Source organism: Globicephala melas, chromosome 11 (genome assembly GCF_963455315.2).
Source record: "Globicephala melas chromosome 11, mGloMel1.2, whole genome shotgun sequence".
Classification (NCBI taxonomy): Eukaryota; Metazoa; Chordata; class Mammalia; order Artiodactyla; family Delphinidae; genus Globicephala; species Globicephala melas.
The window spans coordinates 27,257,787-27,277,909 of NC_083324.2; the positions used below are offsets into that span (position 1 = coordinate 27,257,787).

A 20,123-nucleotide genomic window follows, 5' to 3' on the forward strand; every position below is an offset into this window, starting at 1 on the left:
AATGGTATCTGCATTTTGCAGATGAGGTAACTGAGGCTCAGAGAGAAGAAGTCACTTGTCCAAGGTCACACAGCTTGTAAGTCGTAGAGCTTGGATTTGAACCCAGATCTGACTCCAAATTCCATGCTCTCAAACACTGTACGTACTCCACCACACTCCCTCCACCAGAACTGAAAATAAATGTCATACCCTCTTCCTGCACTTCCCTTCTGGGTTTTTTATTATTTAAAACCAGGAGACATAACAACAGCCTTGGGACAGTTTTGAACGGCTCTGGTACCCTCCCAACCCCCTCCCACAGACACCCATCTCCCTCTGGGTTAAGGGTGCCCACCCGCTACATCCCCTTCTCTAGAAGAGAGTTACTGGAAAGTGAGAACTCAAAGATTCAATTAGGACACACCTCTAGCCAGATTATACAAAGACCCCAAGGTACAAGAAGTGACAGTGGACTTAACTGCTTTTCTAGACTGGTGAGCCTTCCACTCAATGGTCTGGGTTTAGCTACAGTCATTTTTCTCCCTTTGAAAGGGAGGGAGGAAAATGCAGATCTCCCACACCAGCTACAGAAGCTCAGTAAAAATGTTGCTGCCTTTTTCTCTTTCCTTCTCCCTCCCTCCCTCTCTCTCCTCTCCCTCTCTCTCTTTCTCTCCAAAGCAGTGGGTCTGGCTTGCAGGGTAAAAAAAATTAGCAAACAGATTTTATTTTTTTAGTACCTTTCTGTGTTTCCTGGTCAGCTCCGTCTGCCAGCATATTGTTTTAACTCTGATGGTGATACAGCATTGAGCTGTGAACAACTAAACATAAACACCACCCTCACTTCCATCCTCTTCTTTCCTCCTTAGGTGAAGGCAGCTTCCAAATATGTGGATGTACCTGTGAGTATTTTAAATGTTTTTGTGGGTGTTTTGGCTTTCGTGAGAATTTTGATGGTGCTCTTTTCATTAGTTGCCACTAAACTGTATAGTCAAAAGGAAGCGAAGACTATTTCACAGTAAATTTGTTTTGAGATGAGAAGAGGGTAGGAAACTGTAGTTTCCTTCAACAGGAAAAAGAGATCCTATTTTGAGGGTAAACCCAGTTCACTTTCATTTCCATTTTCATTGGTTTCTCTGGTATATTTCATTCTGTTATCATCCAGCTCCCTTCCCCTCCTGCCTGCACACCTTGGGAGCAGGGCCTTAGGCAGAAATTTGCACAAGGGTGCCAGGAATTTTTTAAAACAAATAAATTCGGAATTTGTTCATTTTGGGGTCAATTCTGCAATTGTTTTAAGGGAAACTTACAAAGCTGCTTATAATTAGTGCAGACCTCGTTAATGAAGGGCACCCTCCAAGTTCACAGATAAAGCACTCAAAGTTGCCCAGAATTTACATTTAAATTGAGGTTAAGTTCTACACATGAATGCTAGAGTGTGGGATTACCTGTGATAAATCAGGATACATTTATAGACAGACTTTGCCCTGCCTATTAGCAAAATAGAATTGGGGAGATTTAAATATATTCCAGTGAAGGAGAAAAGAAAATGATTCTGTTTCTCCATTTCTAACAAAAGAGGTGTGAGTCTATTATAAAATATTAAATTTAGAGAGCTTATCTCAACAGCCACCAACGGGCTTGTACTGAGGGTTTCTCATTCTGAACGTGATTAAGTACCCTCCTTGTTCAAATACTTATTTGTTAAAATTTGTTTTTTTTCTAAAAGGATTTATATTAACATTTAAATTCATTTCCCCAGGAAGCTAAGTGTGTAATGGTTTATTGGCTTATTTCTCAAAGGATGGCAAAATGGAAAATTGGAGTGAGTTTAGCATTAGCATACATTTTGTTTGTTTAATGAAAGAATGTACAATCAATAATTATGCTTTGAATTTATATAATACTTCTTATTGGGGGACCTCCGACTCCTTCACCTAGATAGTCCTTATAATAGAGAAGAGAAAAAGGTCACATACCTGGAGCAAGGAGAGAAGTTAAGTAATTTATTTTCCCAAGCCCCAAAGTAGAAACTTTCAGTTCACAGGGAGCAAACTACTCAAATTCTCTGAGCTGGTTCTCCATCCTTAAAATAAAGATAATAATACCCACGTCACAGGCTTGCTGTGCAGATGATATGGTCCCTATATGGGATGCTCAGCACTGTACCTGGCACTCACTAGATATTTCAGCATCAGCAGCAAGGCCCTTGGGTTGAGGGAGGGGCGAGGGAGTGCTCTGCTCTATTGCACAGGGTCGGAGCGGGGGGTGGGGGGGGGGTGAATTTGCTGACTTCCACCCTGGCCTGCACTGGGCTTCAACAGTAATAGGAATGGCAATTCTAGTCCTCAACCCGAAGATCTGGTAGCTGAAGTCTGTTTTCTCTTATACCTCAAAGCAGAGGGGAGATCTCACCGGTGAGATATAAACAGGTGACCGGGTAGGCAAAACCCAAATACTTGGGGAAAAAAATGATCTGGCTGAAATTATTGAGGAGGTCAGATTATTTGGGATAGGTCAGAAAGTCAAGTATCGGCAATGTTAATTGGTTCAACCTACTTCCTGCCAGCCAGGCTCAGATTCATTGTAAAGATGAGGAAAAAATGGACTCTACGTCAAGGTGAAAGGGAACAAAAATCAATGAGCCAAGTTTCGGCCCTCCAGGGAGGCAGAAGAAAAGGATGCGGCATGTCCCCAAATGGGGTGCATTTCCCACCGATGATGTACAATACCATAGAGACAGAAACGGCCGCTAAGCCTTACAAAGCAGCCACCGTGTGCCAGGCGCCGTTCAGAGTGCTTTACGCTTAACCTTCACAACGATCCCACTGTAAGGTGACGATACTGTGGCACAGAGAGGTTGACTTGCTGAGGATCCCACAGGTGATAAGGAGCAGAGCTGAGACTTAAACCATGCTCTTAAACACTACCTCATTTGCAAGATGATTTCCTTTAGTGCACAGAGAAGCATCTCTGTTTGGATAACTGAGAAGTTATTTTAGTGAGTATTAGAAAAAATACGATCGACACATCAAATGTGCTCTCTCACCATGATTTCACCCCTCAGTACAGCTTGGGACAAAGCTAAACTTTAAAATTAAGTTCGTTAAAGTATTTTTGTAACAGACGGTGTTATAATAAGTTTTAACAAATAAACAATTTTCTAGAAAATGACCGTACAGAATACACAGGTACTACCTGTACGTTGTTCACATAGAGTAAATAGTCATCATTTACGTCTCAAAACAACCCTATGAAGGGAGTAATATGATCGTCCTGTGTCACAGCTGAGGAAACTGAGGCGCAGGGAGGTTAAGTGGCTGTCAAGGTCACCTGTCGAGTAAATGGGAGCGTGAAGAGTCACGTGCTTGCAGTCTGATGTATAGAGCCTGCTAGCACTGGCTCCCAAAAGTCAACTGCGTGCATTTCTTTCCAACTCTGCCTTCAGTGAGGGCACTTTGGTAGCTCAGACTCAGCCATGGCGGGAGTATTTACACCACAGAAACTGGCGAGCACTACAGATCAAGGTTTGCTGTTTTGTTTCATTGTTTTTGTTTTGAAGAGTCAGTTGACCAGCTCACCAGCAAGTATCACCTATTAAGTCAGTGGTCCCCAAACCAGAATGTGCAGAGGTGATACTTGGCAAGGGTTTTTTGGTTTGTTTTTGTGGGGGTTTTTTTAGTAGAGATTCCCAGCCCCTTGCCTCCAGAGATTCTGATTCAGTCGTTCTGGGGTAAAGCCTGGAAATCTCTTTCTAGAACAGCTCTCCACCTGATTCTGATAGATGGTGCAAGTTTGGGAACCAGTGATTCTGGACCTTGGTGTTGTATATTGGAAACATCTGGGGAGGTTTTACGAGGGGTAGCCTGAGGTTGCTTGCCAACTTAAAGCAGAATCTCTGGGTATGGGGTCTAGACATCACTTTTGTTTGTTCGTTTGGTTCTTGTTTTCTGGCATCAGGTTTTTTCTTTAAAGCTTCCCATATCCTTCTCATTTGCAGCCAGATTTAAGAACCATTGGCTAAAATCACCTTTCAAGTTTCTTCTAGCTCTGAAGACTGAATTGACCTCTGTTGCCCTGCGAGGTTTTTAGCACACGGTTTATTGGTTTAGTTCCTTGTGGGGACTAGTATTTAGTTACCTCAGAGGTTTGTCTCTTAATTATCGACACTAAGAGAGAGAAGCGCCGTTACCGGGTCATTCAAAACATTGCATAATCCCCAAAGCATATCTCTTTGTCTTAGATGGAGTGTTCGACCCTTCAGTTCAGAGCAGATTTGCATTCCTAATTAGGGCTTGCTTAAGATGCCGAAAATTTGAATTTGTTTTCCTCAAGCTCAGCAATATCCTGGGAGGAGCAAGCTACAGTTAAAATGTCCTGTTTCTTCCAAGCCACCAAGTGGCTTCTTCACAAACAATGTCTTCCACACATGCATGGAGTTAACTATACAGACATTTATATAGTCTTTGTTTGTTTAATTATTTTTAACATCTACATCCTATGCCATCAGTCTGTCCAAGCCGCACTTAAAATAAACAATGGAATTGTGAGATATTAAGACTTCACCGTCACCTGAAGTCTTTCCCATGGTGACTAGATAGCCATGTGGTATAAAGCTTCATTTACCTAATAGCATCAGTTGTTTAGTCAAGAATATTTTCCATCTACAACTACAAGTTAGCTTGTTGGTCGGTGGACAGTTTTTATTTTAACCATTTTGGTTGAAAACCTGCTTAGAATGCATGGCACAGCCTTCCCTGCCTTTTTCAATAGGGGGCCGACAGTCCTTGAACGTTTTCCCTGTGATCCAGGATCACCATTGTGACTGTGTCTTTCCCCAGTGGCCCCGCTCCCCTGAGGACCTCTCAAGGTATAGGGGCGTCTGCCCTTCATAGCCCCAAACCTCAGGGGATGCTGAATATACATGTCTGGTGCTCCAGTTCGGCAGCCTTCTCCCTCAAGGTCAGGCTATCTCGAAAAGTGAGAGCTTTAATCAACACACCTGTTTCAAATAAGTCCCCTCATCCCCCTTCCTGGGCCCCCAAAGGATGGAAAACAGACCTGTTAGAACTGGACGTAAAGCTGGTTAAAATGGAAGATGGTTGTGAGTGGGGAACCAGGGGACTCTGAGAAAACACATTTCCATGCAGAGACTTTGTCATTTTTATTTTGACGTTGGTTTCTCTGAAGCCCTTTCTTTCTTCTTGGTTCCAAAGATAGGTAAGGTCATGAAGTGATAAATCGTGTGGGGGGGAAAGAATCATAGTGGCTCATGTTTGTATAGCAATTTAGGACCTTTGAGGCATTTTAACATCCATTATTTTAGCTGACGATCACAACAATCCTTGAAGGTAAGTAGGGGAACTATTATTAATCCCATTTTACAGGTGGTATAACCAAGGCCCAGAGAAATTGAAATGATTTTCACAAGCTCCAGTGTGTGGGGGATCCAGTAAAAATCCATGTAGTGTGACTGAGGAGTCTAAAAAAGGAGGTGGGACAGGGGCTTATTCATTCATGATTTTGTTCATTTGGCAAGTATTTACTGAGCACCTACTATGTGCCAGTTCTCATTTATATGCTGAGGACACAATAGAAAATAGAGCCAATAAAGTCCCTGTATTCATGGAGCTTATGTGCTAGTGGGAGAAGACAATAAAATAAATATATAATACAGTGTCAGGTATTGGTGAGTTCTATGAAGAAAAAAGAGTCAAAAGATAGAGACTCATGGAGTTCACCTGGGTGAGCTGAACCGCACTGATGTTTTTACCAAGGTTTTTAAAACATAAATGAAATGTCCCTTTGAGGACAGTAATTTAGTGAAAAGAGAAGGAGTGGTGAAAATAACCATTATTGTAGATCACTGTTGTGGTTGCAAACAGGTCTGCTGAATTTGGCTTTGAATCTTAGCTCTAAGATGGCTGCATGTGTCCAGGAAAGGGTTATATCTGCCACAAGCATCACCAGGGAAGAAATGGAAACAATAATAATGTTTCTCAAGTGCCCCAGGTAGGGGTCCCCATTCCCACTGAGAATGCCCTGTGATGTGTGGCTGCCGAAGGGAGAGGAGAAGAGGGGTGCCAGTTTAGAACTGATAGCTATCACTTGCATCTCATTGGAGAACCTCTGTTGTTTTGTATCATAAAACTGCAACAATTATAGGACCATCACACAACCTGAAAATTGCCTGAAAGTGTAACAGTTGACTACTGTGGCTTTGAGTGGTCCTCATTGTTTTTCAAATTAATACCTTGTCATTGTTTCAGCAGGTGTTAAGAAATGTTACTAGCGTCCCAGGGGCCAAGCATTGGCCCTTTGCTTGATAATTGTTTGCTTTGTATCAGGAAAAAAAAAAAATACAGTCCTACTGTTTCCAAACCTTCCTCATTTTCACCCTGGAAATTACACAGAAGTGTTAACTAACTTCAATTTGCAGTGCCTGACAGTCACGTCTTGTAGAGAAATGATACTTTGTGATCTAAGGTAAACCACAGTAATGAAAACTAATCTTTTTAGTTATCAGCAAACATACATACCCACTGTGGAAATTTAAGGGGTTTGTGGCAGCTCTCCTAATGACCCATATTACAGTGTTTTAATAGGTTTCTTCTGAGATAACTTTGATTGCAACAGCTCAAGCAGTGTGCATTCTTAGTTTCTTTTTTTTTCCTTACAATAAATCGTTTTGTAACTACTGGATGAACCACCTGCTTACCTTTCCAGAAAATCTAATTTATTTAAAAAATCAAATCCTTCCCCCTCTCCATCTTTTTTGAATCATTGGACTCTAAGGCTGTACCTTGGACTCTAAGGGAAGCAAAGACCACTGGTTAATGTCTCCTGTGAGTAAACTGATAAGGAAATACTTACCACATACTCAGGTTAAACTACCCCCAAAAATATGACTTGGGTCGGAAGGGATAGAGATTTAAATACAATTTCTTGACTTGGCACTTCCTCAATTTTTTAAAGAGGGGATCGGGGAAGGCTGTCACTTTTCTAATATTATATTAAGGACAGACAGTGGAAGGCAGTATGTTTGAGTATTTTTCAATGGAGGTTTCAATCCAAAGAAAATCCAGAGAATGTCTCTGGGTTATCTGGTGAAGATTTATCCATCAGAGTATCTTTTCCAGAAAAAAAAATTAATAGTAGAAAAAAATAATAAACTATACAACCCTGTAATCCCAACTCCCTTCTTGCCAGGTTGGATTTCTGGAAAGAGCAGGAGGTTTGAATATCAGTTTCAGTTCCTGGACTATCAGAGCAGGCTGTGGATAGCGATACTGTATACTATGGATAGCTTCCAGCCCCAGTGGATAGCCTCAAACTCCAGCCAAAGCTCTGGGGGTGCACAGCAGGGTAAAATGCATGGGTCATCGAGAAAGGGTCACTGTCCGAGAAGTCCATTTTCATGTTCTCCTGTTTCTTTGCAGAAACCCGGGATGGACGTGGCCGATGCCTACGTGACTTTCGTCCGTCACTCTCAGGATGCCCTTCGTGATAAGGTCAATGAGGAGATGTATATAGAAAGGTTATTTGATGTAAGTAAGTGCCTTCTCCTCCTTGGAAGCCAAGGAGGAGACCCTCCAAAATGTGACAAAATAAGAGACAGGAGGATAAGTCACATTTTGAGAAAATGGATTGGTTCTGATGCAAACAAAATCTTTTCCTCCCCGTCTGCCTTAGGCTCTTATCTGTCGTGTGTCTGTTCCCCAACCCACCCTGGCGTGGCTGTGTCTCGGTCCCAATCTGTGTGATACGTGGGATGGCACAGCCTTGCGCAAACAGGCTCATCCCTGCACGAAGCTTGTGAGGCGGCAGCTTCGTCTCACTGGCAAAGACCTTCCTCGGTCATGGTTCCCCTCCTTGCAATCTGGCCCTGCTGTAGGGAGGTGTTCCCTGCCTTCCAGGAGGCTGAGGGCAGCTCCCTGTCCTGAGGGTGGTACCTCCCTGCCACCAGCTGTGGCGTGCAGCTGTGCAGTAAATGTATCGTTATCGCTTCAAAGATGCTTCTGTTTCTGGAAGACTAGAAGTCTTTAGCTAGCCCTGGGTTTTGGCAAACACGTTAGTTACTTGGTCATTTGCCGTTCTAAACCCAGGTGCCCCTCCCCCACTCCCCCTCCACCCACTTGAAAATTTGGGAGAAGAAGCAGGTGTACAAAGAGCAGGTACATCAGGCTGCCAGACCCAGATTGAACTTCCAAAAACAGATTTCTGAGGGTTAATAGTTATCAAGCAAACTTACTTCCAGTGTGACTGCATCTGCACTTCCAAAGCAAACCACTGAGGCAAAAAGAAAAAAAAAAAGGAATCTGCTTCAGTCTCAAATCTCCTGCCTCTTTCAGGCCAAAGCAGATGGGGCTGCCTAATTTAGCCAGATATTTTGTTTCAAGTTTCCACCGAATTTGCCAGTGTAGACCCGGCCAGAGTGCATGGAAGCCGACGTACTTGTCTCTGTGTGGCTCTAATTGTACAGCCTACTTCTGTCTCGTGAAGCGTGAGCTCCTCCTGTCCAGGTTTCCATATTTTTAGTGCCAGCTCAAACATTAATGTTTTGGTCTACTATGGAATCCATGTTTCTATATTTTTTCTGTGATTGTGTTCAGCAATTTGCATCGAGTTTGTGTGTGTGTGTGTGTGTATGTGTGTGTGTGTGTGTGTGTGTGTGTGTGTGTTTGTTCCATGGCTAAGTGAGCTCATTGTTGGCACTGCTTAAGAGTCTGCAGCTCCTGACTTTTCTATGCTTTGTCTTCCAGCTCATTTGCTTTCCTCGTGTGTTGAAAAGGCTCCTGTCTTTTTTTTTTTTTCTTTTCTAATCATCCCCTCTCTGTGCTCAATATCGCTCTTTCCTCTGCATCACCTTTCTTCGAGAAAACCCTTCTTACTTTTTAATTCCCACCCGTCCTCTCTCGGATTAAAATGGAACTTATCTCTCATGTCAAATGTTTTATCACATTGTATCAAGTGGCATGAATTAGAATCAAATAATCTTCCTGTGTACATCTTCTAGCATGGCCCACATCCACTGAGAATGCCTCATACATGCATAAAGCTCACCGGCGGGTCCTCCCCCTTCTCTGCATGCGTGCCTGTATGAAAATACCGAGCCTAGAATGTCTGGGGCCCAATCACCCAGCCAATAGGCATTGAAAACAGGCAGGCAGCACCCTCAGGTCTGCAGTTTGGAGTGTGGACACTCTGCCCATCTCCGCTGAATGAAATTCCAAGCCACAAACGTTCAAGAAGCCTGTGGGTTGTTCTTTTCAATGCCTAGGTTGCCTTCTTCTTTTCTTTTTTTTCTTTGATCAGTATCTTCTGATTCTCAGTTTTGTGTGGCCCTCGTGTGCGTGTGCGTGCGTGTTCCTGTGTGAGCGTGTGTGAATAACCCCGTGCTCTCCAAAACTTTCAAACATCTAGAACTGAATTTCACATTCAATCTGCCACTTAGCCTATTGTTTCATTGACAAATAACCCACCCTTCCCTCTTGATGTTTTTTTTTTTTAATTAGAAGTACAAGGGGGGAAAGGTTTTTTTTAAGGTAGCTTTGTTGAAGGCAGCAGGGCCAATTGTCCTTTTCTGGGGCTTTTTTAAAGGGAAAGTACAACTGAATCTTTATTTAAGAGTGTAGCTTTGGCTAGCACAGATGGTAAACTGGACTTGCCCGACTGTTGAAGAACCCAGGCAAATTCAAGCCCTCTGGTCATTTATTTGAACGAATAATGAAAAAAAATCACTGAGAATTTGTTTTTCAGGATGCAAATTATGTCTAGGGTCATTCAAAAATTCACAAATATGTCAAGTCCCTTGTGGAATTACACTGACCAGCGTAAAATGGCATCAGTAACGTTATAAGAATCCCCACAATTTAGTCTCTTATTGTCCCAATTCTGTTTTCCCAAGGGAGTCTTAATTACCCTTCCCTGAATATCTGATTTTAAAACTTAACCATTACAATCATTTGCTGCACATCACTCCCATCCCTATGGAAAAAATTTTTCAGTAGCCTATTTAGAGATAACGAATTGAATTTCTTTGCCACTTACTTCCTTACTTCCCAAATAACCTGCTCCCCTAATTTACAGAATATTGGTGCTAGGCAACCTAGCTGATGTCGTGCAAAAAAAGTTCTTGAATCTGTCATGGATTTAAAACATTTGTCATTCGAAAAAACCCAGAGCTTCTCAAAAAGCTTCATTACCATGCAGCCCCAGTAATTTAATTCAGTACTTACTGTTTTTCTATAGTCTAGCAGCAAAACATCAGATTACCAACATGTTTGATTATTTTCGGCTTCTGTTTCCTCAAGCAGGGTGTTTATTTCTTTACATATATGCTCTGGAAGGCAGTCGTGTCCACCGAGCTAAATAAGGGAATCAGAATATTAAGGCAAAAGGGTGTCTGTGAAACCTCCCACCCTACATTTCTTGCTACAGTGAACTTATCCTTTCAACTTCCTTCCTAATGATAGTGGTCCTGGGGCGGGTTTCTAAACAATTGGCAGAAAGCTACTGAGAAAAACTTGTTGATCGGAGAGGTTTCTCTTCCAAATTGTTGCATTTTGATAAATGGCAAAAATGAATAATAGAAAATTAGCATTTTGAATGAGGAAAAATATATATCTCTCAGATTGTTTGCTGTTTGGAGGTTGTTGATTTTGACTCTTGTGTCATTCTCTGGTTTTTAGTTCCTGCTGGCATCTGTCATTCAGAGGCATGTTCTCAGAGCTCCTGTTGTGTTTTCGACTGTGCTTCAAAGTCTCAGTTTGATTTACCTGAGAAGTCCTTTAAGTTCTTGCTATTCGGGATTATTCCCATTTTTTGGCCAGAGTGTACCTTGTGGAAAAGGCTGGATGGCATTAGTGTGTGTCTGTATCTGAGAATATTTGGAGTAATAGCTGGTCATTTAATGAGTACGTCTTCCGTTTTAACCAGGCCCCTATCTCAGTGTTCTCTCTCTCTCTGTCTGAGCTGGTTTTTTCTTTGCCTCGTCATTGTACTTCTGGCTGCAATTGGGTGCTTGTGGGAGATTATCGGCATAGCATTTGGGGCTCTATATTTAATGTTCTGCATTTTTATCTATTTTATTATGTAACTTAAGAGCAACTTTCCAAATTCATCTTCACCAAATTTTTTTAAACAAGCATTTTCTAGGTTGATTGTAGAAATACAGTCAGACATAACGTTGTCTCACCAGGTCTTTTTAATGCAGTGTAAGTTTCCCTGTTTATTAATAATTGATTTACGTAGTCCTCCTATAAAAAGCTAGCAACCTCTTTAGTCACGCACCTCAGAAAAAAGCTAATCAGTCCAAAATTAAGTGCTGATGGGAAAAGAATCCTCAAACTGTTTCTCTTGGTATTTCAGATATGCAGCTGTACATTTTTCCATCTGCATTTTTGTAATTTTTTTCCTAAAAAATGGCAAGCCATTGTAAACTGGTTTCAGTTGCTACAGAGATAACAGTTTATAATATTTGAAACAAAAGATTCAGAGGTTTAGAGCAAGAGAATATGCCGAGACGTACACTAACAAGGAATCTAAATTATATTAAAGGTGCCGAATTCTTAAAAGAGAATCCGATTGCTGTCGGACTCAAGTGAGAGCTTGGCCTCTTTGAGAATTATTGCTGACTTTTAAAGAAAATATAAAACATGGAGATGAATAATGTCCATATTCCTAAAGCAGCAGCTGAAAAGGAAAGCACGGCCCAAGAAATAACTCGAAGACAGTGATTTAAAGCTTGAGTGTCCATAAATCATGCAGATAGCTTCTCCCCCTTTCTCTGGTGATTAATTCACTGTCTTCCCTGAAACAAAAACACGCTTTTTGAAATTAGAGATCAGATCATCAGGAGAAGCACCTAAGATTTCAAGGTCTAAACAAAAATTAATTTATTTCCTTTCCTCCTTGTACTTCTTGAAGACACAGACTGAGAAGAAAATCAGGATTAAAAGAGATGTGCTTAGGGTGAATTCATCTGCTTAAACCTCACAGGCTCGGCGATGAGTGATTAAAAAGCCATCTCGAACTTGGATGGCATCCACATTGGGGGTAATGCTGCGTCCGCACTGGCTTTCTTCAGGCCCCCGTGTTACCGTGAACCAGGCCCAGGGAACATTTGACTGGAGATGATACGTGGATTATATAGGTCAATTATACACTTAATCTGCCTTCTGGAGGATTAAGTATTTGCAGATTGCCTCTGCATTTGGCTTCTCTGTGGCAGTTATCAGATCAGGGAAGGACCCCTCACCAAACTGCCTCGTAAGCGCTTAATCAGGCAGCGCGGTCAGGTTCGGATGGGGCTGCTGCTCCGTATTCTTTGCCTTGCACAGATTCTAATTTGCTGTTCCATTATCAAATCGTGTGTTTGTCCACTTTACGTGTCAGCACAGTAATTGCGTGTGAATATGTCCCTTTAAAGGGGTAATTTGAAAAATGAAACCTCTGCCTATTAAAATATATTTGCTGTATTTATATAAGACGCCACAGATAACCTGATCATTCATAACCTGATTAAATTACAAAAGCACTACCCATGTGAACGTGTATCGATCAAGGTAGGAGCCATCCTGCTCAAGGAAGTAAGTACAGAAGAACAGGCAACAAGGAAAGCATTATGTTATTAGGTGATATCTGTAAGGTGTATGGCCAACTGTCCAGCTGAGGGAAATTACTTCCCAAAGTACAAAAATGGGGAGAAGTCCACAAGATTCACCGATATAACAGGTTGCGGTTCTAAGGGCTGATTAAAGAAAGTCACGGCATATGGCATTCAAGACACTGAGACGGTCTCCTCTATAAGCAAGAAGCAGGTGTGGTTGCCCCTTCATGGGAGCTCTTGTGTAGTGAGCCTGGGCCTTGCTTCTGGAGCCTTCAGACTTCACCCTTGATCCTTACAAGCCGGGTGACCTTGGACAAGGTATTTAATCTCTCAGAGCTTCAGCTGATTCATCTACATAACAGAGATGATAATAAGCAGAACCTTCTCGTGGAGTCCTTATGAGGGTGAAGCACCGTGTGCTCCTGCCAGCATCGCACTATGGAAGCATTTGGTAAGTGTCCTCCGCCGTGGCCACCACCATCATCGCATCATCATCATCATCATCGCCGTCACTGAAATGGAAAGGCTTTTCCCAGGCATCTTTTTTTCTTGTTAAACAAAACCCCATCTCCATGCTAAGGGGCTGTAAGAATCTCGCTGTCACTTTCAGGCATTAACTCCAAGCTTGCTTAGAATTACATGACGTACAGCAGCCTAGTACCGGTTTGCTTTTGGCAAAACGTAGTTCTGAAACAAGCAAAAGAGTGATGGTTAGGGCTGGGGCTTTGAAGTAAGCCAGACAGGAGAAGGGATCCTGGTTTTGCCACTTCTGAGCTGTTTAACTTCGGGTGAATTAGTTAACCTCTCTGAGCCTCAATTTCCTCAGCTGTAAAGAAACTTACTTCTTACAGTTGTTGTGAGGACTAAATAACACAGTGGATATAGACTGGCATAGTTAAAAATTCGACAAGTCTTTTATCATCATCATCATCATTATCATTGTCTCGTAGAAGTATTTGTTCCTTACAGTGACATTGAAATGACCTAGCTCTACCCCCTAAACAAAACCACAGTGCATCGGCAAATAAATCAGAATTGACCTTCTGAACTTGAGGAGTTGGGGAGGGGAGGGGAGGATGATTAATGCCTTTTATTATTACAGATGTAATAAATTTACATTGTAGACATTTAGAAAATACAGCTAAGCAAAAATAAGAAAATATTACATGCCCAGCAGGCATAGATTATTCCTTGAGTGTTTATCCTTTGAATCTTTTTCTATGTGCTTATATACTTGATGTATTTTTAACCAAAATAAGTGAGCAAAAATTGCTGTTTTTAAGTTAATGGTCTTGATTTTCCCTGCGAATAAGTGTTTGACTAACACACTGTCCGTTTTCAAAGCTGCCCACTCATCCCCACAGTATCCTTTATAGTTGGTTTTTGCAACCCAGGCTCCGATGCAGGGCCACGCGTCGTATCTGGTTGTGATGCGCTTTCAATTTCTTTTTACCAGCACTGGCTTTTTTCATGATCCTGACTTAAAGGGACCACCGTGCCAATTGTTCCACAGACTGGAGGAGTTTATTACTATCTAAACATAGAACTGATTTCAGGAGAAAAAAAAATATCTAGCTGAATTCAACCAAGTAGCTCTTGTGGACATAATTAGTAACTCAGCATAATTCAACCAGGGTTTTTTTAAGCTGTTCTCTGTATGTAAGGAAAAGTTCTGAAGCTAGTTATTTTTTTTAAAAAAACAAAAAAACAAAAAAACCTAAACAGCAAGAAATCCACAGAGGTCAGGGAACAAGTTGGCCATATGAAGAGCTACAGGGATTTTATTTCATGTACTAAGGCACAGGTGTCTGAGCTGGATGGGTCAGTCTGAGGTCCTGGTCCAGTGTTTCTTGTCTCACTGCCACTGCTTTGGTGAAATCTTGATGAGGAACTTTCACTCCCACCTGAGATCATTAGGAAGGTTTCTTTGCTAATTCTGCTAGGATTTTCCCTGAGGTTATCAATCTGAAATTAAGCCCTTCAGATCAGTCTGAAGCTGAGCTTTCAATACTCTTCAGATCAAACTTTAATTGAACTATGACCTCGACTCTATCCTCCTCAATTATGAGGCTAGAGAGCCTTTTCTCTGGGCTACTAGGATAGCCTTCAGAATCTGTGCCATTATATATACTAGAACAGGAAAACAAATCCGAAATGGGCCAGGAAAGACAGGAAAGGAGAGACAGTTGACTTTTTTCCACCTAATTCTGAATCTCAAAGTAAATTCTGGCAGTTAAGCCATGTCCTGGGCCATGTGTCGTTCCCCAAGAGTGTCATTTCTCAAGAAGAATATGGAAACTGGACAGAGTCAGAGGGAAATGAGACGTGAAAAGCCTGTCCTCACCTTGATTTGTAACATTATAAGGAATATAATACACACACACACACGCACACACATACGCACCCACACACATCATTAGGGTTTGGGTTCTTGCACGTGAACCTCAGACTCAGGACCTTTCCAAGCTGGAATTATAAAACAATCCAAGTTCACCTTCGTGACTTTTATCCTCCAGTGCCCCTTAAAGACCCAGTGCCTTCATGATTTCCCTACTTCCCATCACCTAAATCTGTTTTTAGCAGATATGCTGTTTCCTCCCCTATTAAGGTAAAGAAAACTTAGTGCTGGTCTTGTTGGGGTATTTGCAATTTTAACAAAATATTAAGCTAAAAGAATGAGGCGCTAATAATGGAAGTTTTTGATCTCTGACATGACAGAGATCAAAGTAAAGCAAGCTCTACTAGGATGGGAGGGGATGGAAAGAGGAGTGTTTCGGTGCCTCTGATGCCCTATTGCAATGACTCTCATATTCACATATGCATCCTCTTGCCCGTGACCTTCACACTAACAAGTAAATGATAACAATGCCTTCTTTTTCTTTTGGAGTCTTAGGTATAGAAACACATTTCTATTCCACATGGACAGGCTTTTCTTCATGCTTGGGCAATTTGAGTTTTCAGCAGTCGTTCATGCAGAAAAGATAAGGGGGCATTAATAGATTTGGATGACTTGGATTAATTGTATCAAACGGGTTGTTACCATCCAAAAGGAAGTGTTTATTTTTTTTTAGTGTCGTTGTTACAGGTTTATATTTCAGGGCCATGTCTTCAAGTAGTTCTTTCTAACCTAGATGCTGCTTCCAAAGCCATTCACAGAAGTAGGCCTCGTTTACTTTCAGGCAAACCTGACATAAAACAAGTCTTGAATTTTCTCTGGAGCTTGTGTGCAACAAAGAGTTTTGCTAAGTGTCTTTATCAGAACAGCTTTCTGTGTTCCACGAGACATTTGGTGAATACAGTTAATTTGTTTTCTTTTCCAGTGGAGAATGTTCCAATAATCATTCTAAGAAGCCAGGCTGATTGCTCTGTTACATTAAGGTCACAGTATGCTTGCTAACATGACCCACACAATACTTTTGTGTCTTCGAAAAGGTTTGTTTTTTTTTCTTATGGCAGACTTATGGCATGGAAGCAGTAAGTGACAGACTCTTACACACACACACACACGTACATGCATGCACACACACACATGCACACACACAGTAGCCAAGGCACATTTTGTGGAACGAATATTATCACATTGCGTAGCAAGATACGAGATATACTAAATCCTCAAATACTTCCCATTATTTAACCAAGTAACTGTTTCCCTCCTTGCCAGGCTCTGTAGAGGCTACTGTCAAAAGATTTCACTGTCTCTTCATGTCTAACATCATAATCGCTTGCCCTAAAATTTTTTAATGAAGGAACTTAAAATATCATCTAGGTTCTTATTATGCAAAATGTGGTCCGTGGACCCGCAGCATCAGTCTCCACTGGGGGTACAGAATCTCGGCCCTAACCCCAGCCAAATGGATCTGAGTCTACATCTTAACAAGGGCCTCTGCTGATTCAAAGGCACAGTAAGGTTTGAGAAGGACTGGGTGAGATCAGTGACTCTCTTCTATGCCTGTGACCCACCGTAAGAAGCACATTTTACATTGCAACCCAGTATGTATGTATACACACACACACACGCGCGCGCACATGCATACACACATACACACATACGCGCACACACATACGCACGCACACACACACACCAGAAGTTTATAAAACAATATTTACTCTCTCTGTGATGCAGTCTGATATTTTCTATTCCATCTTTCAAAAATCTTGGTAGTAACCAATGCGATGGTTTCATCACACATTGTATGATGTGTAGGTTGTTATAGGTCCCAACCCTCAGAGAGCAAAATTTCTCACCCTCGCCACTACTGACATTTCAAGCCAGATAATTCTTGGTTGCGGGGTACTAGCCTGTGTATTGAAAGACGTTGAGCGGCATCCCTGGCTTCTACCCACTAGACGCCAGGAGCAGCCCCTTTTCTCAGCTTTAATGACCAAAAATGTCTCCAGACATTCCCTGATGTCCCCTGGGAGGGGGAGGGGGGACCGAAATCACTCCTGCTTGAGCACCGCTGCTCTGGATGAACCAGGAAAGAGGTCTACAAGGGAGTGCTACCTCTCTGCGTGTCACATGTCCCTCTGCCACCACCATCACACACACCTGATGAGTATGTGTAGCATCAACAACAACAAAGTGACCACTTATCAACCTGGGAGTTGGCTTGGGAGCTGCGCCGGTCTTGGAAGTAGATTATGTTTGGGGGGCTTCATGCAATGATAGGACAAGCTTGTGAGACATCCAGGACCCTTTACCCCTCTCACCGAGGAGTCCCGCTCCGAGCCATGGGAAGGAGCCCTGCGTTAGATCAGCAGGACGGATTCCCAGTTTGGCCTCCCTCAATTGCTTTGCTTTTTATGATTCCATCAGGATCTTGGTTAAAAAAAAAAAAAAATCGCTTCTACCAGGTGGCTACAAGTTATTTTTGTGCATCCAAAAACCTGAAAAGAAGGCTCAAGTTGAATACTTCATTCATTCCAAATTCCCAATTCAGAAGAGAACAGTTAACAGCCTCCTGTTGTGTTAAACTCCTGCCGAGTTGACTAAAAATCCAGTTAATGGAGTCTAGCGATTTGCCAGCGGTACGAATATTCCTGTGTCAGGAGCCTTATAATGATATAATGCTCCCTGCCACATTGAGCTGCCTTGACTGCCTTCGGCAGAATTTTTCACTCTAACCATCCCTGGACTAACAGCCATTATGCCAACAAACCTCCGGGTCTTGCCCAGGATGGGATTATTATTAATTACCAGATCTTCATGCCAACCAGGATATAAGAGCCCCTCTCATTTTGTGTAAAAAAAATTTTTTTTGAAAAGAGCAAGTAATATGTAAAGTAAGCAAAGTTAAATTCATGAGTTTTCTCGTGCAATTCTCTGTCACTTTTTTCTCTTTCCGTTTGTCTTTTTTTTTTTTAATTTTAAGTTTTTTCTACAATTTTAAAGGTTACTTTCCATTTACAGTTATTACAAAATATTGGCTCTATTCCCCATGTTGCACAATACATCCTTGAGCTTACCTTACACCCTTTTTCAGGAAGAGAACCATCACTTCCTTTTGGTCAGAAAATTCATTATCTGGCCTAGGGGGCCATCCTGTTAAAGAGAAAAGACCCAGCTGTTAGGTGCCTCACTAGTTGAGGGAGTACTAGTCCAGTGTTTTTGACCCAGAGGTGATTTTGCCCCCCAGAGGACATTCAGCAATGCCTGGAGACGTTTTTGGTTGTCACAAATGGAAAGGTGCTCTTAGCATCTAGTGAGTAGAGGCCAGGGATGCTGCTAAACATCTGTGGATGCACGGGACAGCCCTCACAGCAAAGAATTATCCAGCTCAAAATGTCAATAGTTTAAAAATCCTTTGGCTTTAATGATATGGGTAATTTGAGTTTAAATATTGGTATCCATCATGGGCATTATCTGTGGATCATTTTCTCACCAAGGGATTCCAATTCCTTTCTTTAAGAATACTCCACTTGGGAGATTTATCAGGAACTAGTCTCCAAAATCCTTTTGACAAGCTTCATCCAAAGGCATCTTCTTAGGGTCTAAAAAATAAAAACTGAAGAATCATTAACACCTACGTTTCTCAGCTTGAACTTAACACTCATCCGTGCATAGTTCCCATGAAACTTCAGTACTTCAATAAAAACTCCGATCTTGTCAGTTAAATGTATCACCACAGCTTCCTTCTACTCGAAAGTGCCTTTTCGAGTTTTAAGGAACTGGCTCTTTTACATCAAGCAGACATTAAGAGTGTAGGCTTTGTCGTATGACAGTCCCAAGGTCAGTTTCTGGGTCTGCCACTTACTGGCGGTATGACTTTGGGTTATTTACTTAATCTTATCAAGCCTTGATTTCCCCCTCCGTAAAAATGGGGATTAAAAACAGTACCGAGAGGCTTCACTGGTGGCGCAGTGGTTGAGAGTCCGCCTGCCGATGCAGGGGACACGGGTTCGTGCCCCGGTCCGGGAAGATCCCACATGCCGTGGAGCGGCTGTGCCCGTGAGCCATGGCCGCTGAGCCTGTGCGTCCGGAACCTGTGCTCTGCAACGGGAGAGAGGCCACAACAGTGAGAGGCCCACGTACCACAAAAAAAAAAAAAAAAAAAAAAAAAAAAAAAAAAAAAAAACAGTACCGAGTTCTTTGGATTAGGAAAACTAAATGAGGCAATGAATAAACCATAACGATGCTCGGAGCACATAAATTACCGCACAAATGTCCGTTCTTGCCGTCATCTTCATCAGTAGTGGTAGTAACGTGAAAACCAACGCACATCGTTGCCTAACGCTAAGGCAGGCTTTGCACAGAGAGAGGAAAAGTAGTGATACATTCCATGCCAACGGGAATTTGAAAAGCCGGAGATGAAATGGTCAGAGAATATAATAGCAAGTAACAAAGAGCCCAGGTGTGCTACAGGATCCCTAAAGAAAATCTTTTTTTTTTAAATTTTTATTGAAGTATAGTTGATTTACAAGGTTGTATTAGTTTCTGGTGTACAGCAAAGTGATTCATTTATACAGAGAGAATTTTCAGATTCTTTTCCATTATAGTTTATTACAAGATACTGAATATAGTTCCCTGTGCTATACAGTAGGACCTTGTTGTTTGTTTTATGCATAGTAGTGTGTATCTGCTAATCCCAAACTCCTAATTTATACCTCCCCCACTCCCATTCCCCTTTGGTAACCATAAGTTTGTTTTCTGTGTATGTGAGTCTGTCTCTGTTTTGTAAATAAGTCCATTTGTATCCTATTTTAGATCCCACACGTAAGTGATATCATCTGATATTTGTCTTTGTCTGACTTACTGCGCTTAGTATGAGAAACTCTAGGTCCATCCGTGTTACTGCAAATGGCATTATTTCATTCTTTTTTATGGCTGAGTAATATTCCATTGTGTATATATACCACATCTTCTTTATCCATTCATCTGTCGATGGACTCTTAGGTTGCTTCCATGTCTTGGCTATTCTAAATAGTGCTGCTGTGAACATTGGGGTGCATGTATCTTTTCGAATTAGAGTTTTCTCTGGGTATGTTCCCAGGAGTGGGATTGCTGGATCATATGGTAGCTCTATTTTTAGTTTTTTAA

The 20,123-nt window shown here is 41.8% G+C and overlaps 1 protein-coding gene across 20 annotated transcripts in view; it reads left to right on the forward strand.

Annotated features, from left to right (window-relative positions):
- The window catches only part of CADPS (calcium dependent secretion activator), an 804,342-nt gene that overhangs the window by 757,115 nt on the left and 27,104 nt on the right, over positions 1-20,123 (forward strand). For all 20 annotated transcript variants that reach the window (XM_060307918.1, XM_060307911.1, XM_060307913.1 and 17 more), the window contains 2 exons: positions 846-878; positions 7,416-7,523. In XM_060307918.1, coding sequence (XP_060163901.1) covers positions 846-878; positions 7,416-7,523 — 141 coding nt within the window. The remainder of the gene's footprint in view (positions 1-845; positions 879-7,415; positions 7,524-20,123) is intronic.